The 9,140-nt window shown below is 39.4% G+C and overlaps 1 protein-coding gene across 7 annotated transcripts in view; it reads right to left on the bottom strand.

Annotated features, from left to right (window-relative positions):
• Window positions 1-747: 747 nt before the first annotated feature.
• epha7 (eph receptor A7) overlaps window positions 748-9,140 on the bottom strand; it is a 142,783-nt gene continuing 134,390 nt past the window's right edge. For 5 of the 7 annotated variants that reach the window (XM_077510065.1, XM_077510067.1, XM_077510069.1 and 2 more), the window contains 2 exons: window positions 5,766-5,921; window positions 748-2,567 (listed from right to left, as the gene is read on the bottom strand). In XM_077510065.1, the coding sequence (XP_077366191.1) occupies window positions 2,453-2,567; window positions 5,766-5,921 (271 nt within the window). In that variant the 3' untranslated portion in view covers window positions 748-2,452. Of the gene's footprint in view, window positions 2,568-5,761; window positions 5,922-9,140 lie in introns of those variants that run through there. The other 2 variants (XM_077510070.1, XM_077510073.1) reach the window with 1 other exon arrangement.

The following is a 9,140-nucleotide window of genomic DNA, read 5'->3' as shown; positions in this document are numbered from 1 at the left end:
TATGCATTTCACATCATTTGCATTCTAAAGAATGAACACTGCAGATGTTCAACACCAAAATCCATGTCTGGCCATTTAGCTAAATTCTTTGTCAATCAATTTTAATACAACAACCATATATTGATTATCAGGCAGCATGTTTGGTGGATACAAATATAAACTTTCTAGTGACTAAATGGTGCTTTTCTAAAAGGTGTTCTCCTCTAAGCTCACACAACTAGCACCTTAGAAATCTTTCTAAAACCTGGTAATTATTGCTTAGTTCATTCCTTCTTTGCACACTAGCACTTGTAGCATAAAACCTGTGTCATTGCAGTGCAAGTTTCAGGTATGACATACAAACAACCAACAGTAATTGACAAGCACTCAAACTGGATCACACAGAACAACTTTTTTAACATTGTTAGAATAATTACATGTCAAACCCCTTTTTAAGGCAGTAATACGTCGATTGTTCTGATTTTTAAGAGGTACAGGATTTGCAGCTGAAATACCCACACAGAACTGTGCAACATTTAGGCAAAGATTATGGCAAAACAAGGTACTGGGTGGGAGGTGGTCATTGGACTTTGTGAGTCTTTGTGATAAATTCTGATATTATTACCACTTTGACAAAGTGTATGATGGCGTATTAGTAGGCCCCCATATATATATATATATATATATATATATATATATATATATATATATATATATATATATATATATATATATATATATATATATATTTATTAGAGGGTAGGGGCAATATTCTGAGAAAAAAATTCACAAATTTGCAAGAAAAAAAATGTCAATTTGCGACTCTAGAAGGTAGCAAATTTGAAACTTTATTAAGTGGCAAATTGGCAACTTTAAAAAGTGGCAGATTTGCGAGAAAAAAAATTATGAGAAATACATGTAGCGTACCACTTGGAGGTTTTTGCCAATACTTTTCAGTCGGGTTTTCAAATGAGGAGATAGCAGATATTAGCCATAAGATGTTAAGCATTCGCTCTTTGAAGCGTCGGGTACAGACAAAGATGCCTCGCTCTGCGAAGGTCCACACACAGAGGATTAAGCATTTAAGTTTATTTGTTAAAATGTATATTTACGTATACATTTATGTTTCCAGAATTATTATTTACACATTCATACATTTTGATATTTTTTTGGACAAGTAGTTAAGTTGACGTGTCAAATCTGCTGCTCTCTGTCATTCACTTGCATTTACCGAAAATATGCTGGTTTCTGACTGGTTAGTGATACGTTACTGATAAGGGATCAGGAAGGAAGTGCCGTGTATGATGAGTAAAGTTTAAATTTAGAATGATCCGTCTCCATACTGCCTTTTCATTTTATAAACAGTGTCCCATGAATCGCCAACGAATCCTCACATCAGACTATAGCTATGCTACGTGTATTTTGTCATATGTTTCTGACCTTTTTTCTAACAAATTTGCCACTTTATATAGTCACAAATTTACGATTTCTTTTCTTGCAAATTTGCTACTTTATAAAGTGGCAAATTTACGATTTCTTTTCTTGCAAATTTGCCACTTTATGTAGTCACAAATTTGCCACTTTATAAAGTGGCAAATTTACGCTTTCTTTTCTTGCAAATTTGCTACTTTATAAAGTGGCAAATTTATGATTTCTTTTCTTGCAAATTTGCCACTTTATGTAGTCACAAATTTGCCACTTTATAAAATGTCAAATTTACGATTTCTTTTCTTGCAAATTTGCTACTTTATAAAGTGGCAAATTTGCAAGTGTTTTTTTTTTTTTTTTTTCAGAATATTGCCCCGCCCTCTAAAAAAAAATATATATATATTTCTTTGTATTAAAAGTCATGGAGTTGTATCCAGAGAAATATTGGTGTTGCAGACTTGAACAAAGATTTCAATTGAAAATGTGTTTTAACACAAAACAATGTACAGTATTTCAGCTTTACAAGAAGTTTCAGATAGTCTCCCAATGTGTCAATAGAAAATGCAGCTGCAAATGGAGGTTTCCTCCATATATAACAATTATGAGTATATACCCTGTTTCCAAGTCAAAGTAGAAGGAAATATGAATTGTTTATGTTCTATGGCATGTCAAAGAAATGAGGAAAAAATAACCTACCATTACACTTGACTTTTAGTTCTTTGCAAGAAGAAAACATTCCGTAGTGTGCAGGTGACTCCGTCATGAAGTCAAAAACATTGTTTTCAGTCCATTTGATATGTGTTCATTAGCTCATTTGAAAAAAATTAATAAGGAAGTAAGACAGATTGCTACTGTTGTTGGGTTTTTTTTTTTTTTTTTGCATTTCTTCCACTTCTTGGTACCCACGATCTTTTTTTTTTTTTTTTTCTTTTTTTTTCCACTCCCTGTGCAAGTCCAGGAGTCTGATATCAGATGTCCATTGATTCTGATTCAAATCAAGTGCCATTTCAGACAATATTCTATTAAGGTAATAGATTTGCTGTCATCAAACCTGAACACCTATATTGTGAAGATGCAGCATCCGAAATCTCATTGTCTGAATGCTGCTCATCAGCTTTTTCTGATGGTCCTCCAGTGTAATACCCAACCTCACGATATCCCTGGAAAACATGACAACACATCAGTTGTTCATTTTGGAGTATAGAGATCAAGTTTGCGTCTGTCATAATGACAATCAGACAATAATCATCGCACAATTTTGTTTTCATTTGTCAACACATTGTGATAAAACATACTTTACACTGTTCTTTGATTTTTATGAAATCATTTCAGAAGCTAAGCAGCATTTAATTTTGTGAAGCGACCCCACAATTCTATCTTCTTATGATTTGTCAGATTTCTATCCATTTTATGGTGTTAAAGCAACACAAAAGACTTTTCAGTTTTCATTGATTACGGCGGCACCATACGGACAAAAGCGGTAGTGTTTTGCCTTGAACGTAGACCATATTTCCAATTAGGACCAGCGCATAGCGTCGTGAAATCATCATCTCCCAGGAGCCTGGAAGTGGGATTGAAATACATTTCTGTGTGCATTGGCTGTGTGAAGTTATGGAAGCCCATTCCCGCCAGCAAAAAAAAAAAAAAAATATATATATATATTTTTTTAATTTTATTTATTTTTTTAACACGTTTGAACGAGAATCCGACAGTAGGGGAAAAAAAAAAACATCTATCAGACTTCCGTGCGGCACGTTGCGCCCTCCAGTGGCGAGCAAAGTTTGAAACAGTTATGAAGACACGTCACACTCAACGAGCATCTAAAAGTCGACTTTATTAAATTATTGTACAATTGTACTTGGCAACATGTATTATAATGATGTGATTTGTGGTGTTATAGACCTATATGCGATAATAGCCCATCACGTTGAAGCAAGGTTGCACAAACTGGACGGGTGACCAACGGTTCTTCTTCAGAGTGCCATTACGCTCATTTTGGTTGATGAGCCTGCATCGACAGCACGTAACAATGGCCTGAAATTTGAATCCACGTGTGGTTGAATCTGATGGAGGGCTTGGGCTTGCCGCATGGTATGGAAACCCATTCCCGCTTTATTAATAAAGACGACTTTTAGATTCTCGTTGAGTGTGACGTGGTCTTCATAACTGTTTCAAACTTTGCTCGCCACTGGAGGGCGCAACGTGCCGCATGGAAGTGTGATACATTAACCCCCCACCCTCCCACTGGTGGATTCTCGTTCGAACGTGAGAAAAAATAATAATAATTTAAAAAAAAAGAATCCACTGGCGGTTTCTGACGGTGTAAAAAAAAAGAAAAAAAAAGAAGTTTTTTCACTGGCGGATTCTTGTTCTAACTTGTAAAAAATGAAAATAAAAAAAAAAATTAAGGAGGAGCAGTGTGGTTTTCGTCCTGGCCGTGGAACAGTGGACCAGTTCTACACCCTCGGCAGAATCCTCGAGGGTGCATGGGAGTTTGCTCATCCAGTCTAAATGTGTTTTGTGGATTTGGAGAAGGCGTTCGACCGTGTCCCTCGGGGAATCCTGTGGGCGGTGCTTCGGGAGTACGGGGAACCGGGCCTCCTGATATGGGATGTTCGGTCTCTGTATGACCGGTGTCAGAGTCTGGTCCGCATTGCCGGCAGTAAGTCGAATTCGTTTCCAGTGAGGGTTGGACTCCGCCAAGGTTGCCCTTTGTCACCGATTCTGTTCATAACTTTCATGGACAGAATTTCTCGGCGCAGCCGAGGCGTCGAGGGAGTCCGGTTTGGTGGCCTCGCATTGCATCTCTGCTCTTTGCAGATGATGTGGTGATTTTGGTTTCATCAAGCCGGGATCTCCAACTCTCACTGGAGCGGTTTGCAGCCGAGTGTGAAGCGGTTGGGATGAGGATCAGCACCTCCAAATCCGAGACTATGGTCCTCAGTCGGAAAAGGGTGGAGTGCCGTCTTCGGGTCGGGGATGAGATCCTGCCCCAAGTGGAGGAGTTCAAGTATCTTGGGGTCTTGTTCACGAGTGAGGGCAGGATGGAGCGGGAGATCGACAGGCGGATGAGTGCAGCATCTGCAGTGATGCGGACGCTGTATCGGTCTGTTGTGGTGAAGAAGGAGCTGAGTTGAAAGGCGAAGCTCTCGATTTCCCGGTCGATCTACGTTCCGACCCTCACCTATGGTCACGAGCTGTGGGTCGTAACCGAAAGAACAAGATTCCGGATACAAGCGGCCGAATTGAGATTCCGCAGGGTGTCCGGGCTCTCCCTTAGAGATAGGGTGAGAAGGTCGAGCCGCTGCTCCTCCGCGTCGAGAGCAACCAGTTGAGGTGGCTCGGGCATCTGGTTCGGATGCCTCCTGGATGCCTCCCGGGGGAGGTGTTCCGAGCATGTCCCACCGGCGGGAGGCCCCGGGGACGACCCAGGACACGCTGGAGAGACTATGTCTCTCGGCTGGCCTGGGAATGCCTTGGGATCCCGCCGGAGGAGCTGGTTGAAGTGGCCGGGGAGAGGGAAGTCTGGGCATCCCTGCTAAATGAAGCTGCTGCCCCCGTGACCCGACCCCGGATAAGCGGTAGATGATGGATGGATGGATGGATGGGAATTTTTTATTTTTTTTTAATTTAAAAAAAATTGTTTTTCATTATTATTATTATTATTATTATTTTTTTTAAATAGGCGGGAATGGGCTTCCATAGAAGTAGTGTTAATTTTTATCAGACATTTTAAAATTTTGTCTCAGGTTTAGTCCAGTTTCATTTAGGCTTGTTAGTTTTTATCAGTTAACCTCATCTGTTTTTTTTTTGTGTGTCATCTTTTAGTCGACTAGAAATCTAGCATCTTGGTCTTTATTTTAGTCCAAGCAAACAATTTTATTCATCTAGTTAGAGTCAACACAGGGTCTCGAATAAGCCATCGGCTTCTACCCGTCTACCCGTCAGCGGATGTCAATGTTTCAAATGATGTGATGTGATCGATGTAAGCTGTAATGTGTCCGAAAGGAAAAAATGAATAAACTAAACTAAACCAAACCAAATTATAAACACCTATAGCAGCCGAATGCAAGTGAGGGGGCAGCTCAAGGAGTTTACAAGGTCATAAGAGTATTTATAGTGATTAAGGACACCCTCCGACCCAATTCTGGGCATGTGCCAAAATGGATGGATGAAGTAATTTTACATTCTCTTATAACTGCAAATGTAGAAAAACTTTAAATAGATATTGAATAAAGTGTTTACTTGAACTATCAAGGATTGACTGACTGGAAAAGACGGGAAAAAGGCAGTGCATAATGCAAACGGCATGAAAAATTGCCGGAAGATGCTTTTTTAAAGTATTTCCCTCTACTTACTCAATTGACATTCTGGCCACAGATTCCAGGGAAATGTAGCCAGCTGCTGTGAGGTTGTCTCTGTATCGCTCCATCTTGATGGCTACCAGCCACTCTTCTACCGAATGGAAAGCACTGACGCAGGGTATTCTCTGATTCAACAATGGATTAAATGATCTGTGGACGAGCACATAAAGGTAGTAAGGTGTGAAGTTACAATGGTGTACAGAATATTAAAATCCAAATACATCTGTGTTTTTTAAATAATTAAAAGTGGCTGAATGTTTCAAAAAGAGTGCAAATATTCACCATTAAACAAGCTGCCCCTCAACTACTGATAAACTCAACTTAAGCACAGACAGAAACGGAACTTCACCAATGCAGCAATAACAGCTTACCCAGTCAATTGTCAGTCTAGTGTACAACTATAAACAGAGCCACCAACCTATAGAAATTTACTTCTTAACAATTAATCTGGGATAACATATTTTTAGAATTCTGTCAGGAACTTTCGTGGTGCATGAGAGCACAAAAATAAACTTGTTCAAAACCATGAAAAAATGATACTTTAAACAAAACCTTGCTGCAGTGAGCTATGAATAAATAAAGACAAATCACTCAAGCCCTTTGTTCTCAAAAGATTGTTGAATATACCATGCAATATACAATACCTGTCTCATTGTGCACTTTATATCGATACTGGTAGTTGTTTTAGTCTGTGTTTTATGATGTGTCCTCTTTTTTTTTTTTTATTCCAATTTTAATGCTGTTTCGCTGCTCTTTTTATCTATTTATATTAATTACCTTCTTTTTTTAAAATCATAGTTTGAAACCCCTGTATTTTTGTCTTTGCGCTGAATAGGATTGCACTATACTGTTTCGTTGCACGTGTTGTAATGACAATAAACTTAATCTGAATCTGAATATTGGAGCACTTGGCACCAGGGCACAAAACACTCAGCATTCATGTAAAAAGAAAACAAAAACAAAAACTTTTAAAGTAGATAGCTTATGAAGGTCCCGCGCAGCCCAGGCCACTTTGGGGTACTGTCCATCCATCCATCCATTTTCTTGACCGCTTATTCCTCACAAGGGTTGCGGGGGGTGCTGGAGCCTATCTCATCTGGCTCTGGGCAGTAGGCGGGGTACACCCTGGACTGGTTGCCAGCCAATCACAGGGCACACAGAGACGAACAACCAACCACGCACACAAGCAAACCTAGGGACAATTAACCTGCCATGCATGTCTTTGGAATGTGGGAGGAGACCGGAGTACCCGGAGAAGACCCACGCAGGCACGGGGAGAACATGCGATATTCCACCCAGGAAAGCCGGAGCTTGGACTCGAACCCGAGTCCTCAGAACTGGGAAGCGGACGTGCTAACCACTCGATCACCGTCCCGCCTACTTTTATATTCCCCCTGACAAATACTGCATATATATATATAAATATAAATATATACATATATATATATATATATATATATATATATAAACACAAAAAATTAAAAATGATTTTTTTTTAAAACTAAGATGAACTATTTTCAGAAATAGAAACTAACAAACCTCCTCTAAAAACTAATTAAAACTAAATGAATTTACACAACAATAGTCAAAACGGAATATCAACTAACTATCATGAAAAATCTAATTTATAACCCTGATGCAGTTTGCATGTTCTCCCCGTGCCCGCCTGGGTCTTCTCCGGGTACTCCGGTCTCCTCCCACATTCCAAAGACATGCAGGGCAGGTTAACTGGGCGCTCCGAATTGTCCCTAGGTGTGCTTATGAGTGTGGATGGTTGTTCGTCTCTGTGTGCCCTGTGATTGTCTGGCAACCAGTCCAGGGTGTCCCCCGCCTACTGCCCAGAGCCAGCTGACATAGGCGCCAGCACCCTCCGCGACCCTTGTGACGAATAAGCGGTCAAGAAAATGGATGGATGGATGGATAACCCTGATGCACACCATATGCGTAGATACATAACACACATGCAGGTATACAAGGAGAGATTCAGGGGGAAAGTGATGTGCAAACAAGAGCTGCAAAATGAGGATGAGAATGATGTCTTGCACAAGAGCACCTTGACAATAACCAACAAGCATCTCCCAAACAACTAGACACAATCATTTGTCCTCCTGCTCCAAAATCTAGGTTCCCACGGATGAGCTGTTGCAAATTTGATGACTGTTTGTGTTGACTTATTAAATTGTATTTTGTTTGTTCTTTCTCAGAAAACCGCACACAAACACACTTGCACACACCCCTGCACACATATATACAAACACACACATACAAGAACACGCACATATAGACTATATTTAGAAATTCAAGTCCTGTAAAATCAGGTCAAGCATGTACAGTGACTTCAGTTGCCATCTATATTTAAGGCAGTGCTTCTCAATTATTTTCTGTCATGCCCACCCTAGTAAGAAAACACCCCTCCCCCATACACACACCCCCACACGGCTATAAATAATATCATTTGTCTATAAAATTGTTATAAGCACACCTCTGCATAACACTGTACCCGTATTAACGTTTAAGAGAATAAAAAAAGAGAGAAATATGGACCAACTTACAACAAAGAATAGCTTTATTAACTGTAACAGAAAAGATTTAAAGTGCATCTGAAATTCAAAAATAAAATTAAATCCTTAATTAAACTATAAACATTTTTTGACTGACCATGTCAAACCATATGATACGAAAAAATAAAATTACATAAAATTAATAAATAATAATGCATTCAAACTGATCACCAATATTAACTCAGAAGCACAATATAAAAAAAAAACTTAAACCTACAAAACAAAAATATAAAATAATTTGGGTTGATTTTTTTTTTATTTTTTTTTATTTATTTATTTATTTTGTTGTGTGCAAAGCGTGCATGCTCAGTGCAAACAAAAGCCCTACACCACCGAGCGAATGCTCCCTGCGCACACTCTGCCAATAATGAGAGCGTCACTGCCCCCTAATGTAGTGGAGGTGCAATTGCATTTTATTCTAGGACAGTAACAAAAAAAATCAAAATAAAAAAGCATGTTCCCCGAGGTTAAACGCGGCCCCCTTGATGGAGCCTCGCGCCCCCCTGGGGGGGCCCGCCCCACTATTTGAGAAGCACTTATTTAAGGGAAGAATCCACAAAGAATGAACAGCGTCCTATCAGCACCTTTAATTGCACTTGACTTGCACCTGCAGTTTGCCCCATCTGAATGTCCTATTCACAAAGGATATTGGAATGATATAATATAGGACATCATGCCTTATCAAAGTCAAAGTATTCCCTCACATTAGTCAGATGCCCAATGAACAATACAGCCACACAACTGTACCTGATAAGAATGTCCACAAAGTAACAGTTCATGGACTGACATGTAAATAATTAAGAACCGA

The sequence above is a fragment of the Festucalex cinctus genome, chromosome 21 (assembly GCF_051991245.1).
Source record: "Festucalex cinctus isolate MCC-2025b chromosome 21, RoL_Fcin_1.0, whole genome shotgun sequence".
NCBI lineage: Eukaryota > Metazoa > Chordata > Actinopteri > Syngnathiformes > Syngnathidae > Festucalex > Festucalex cinctus.
This window is presented reverse-complemented; position numbering and strand designations above follow the sequence as displayed.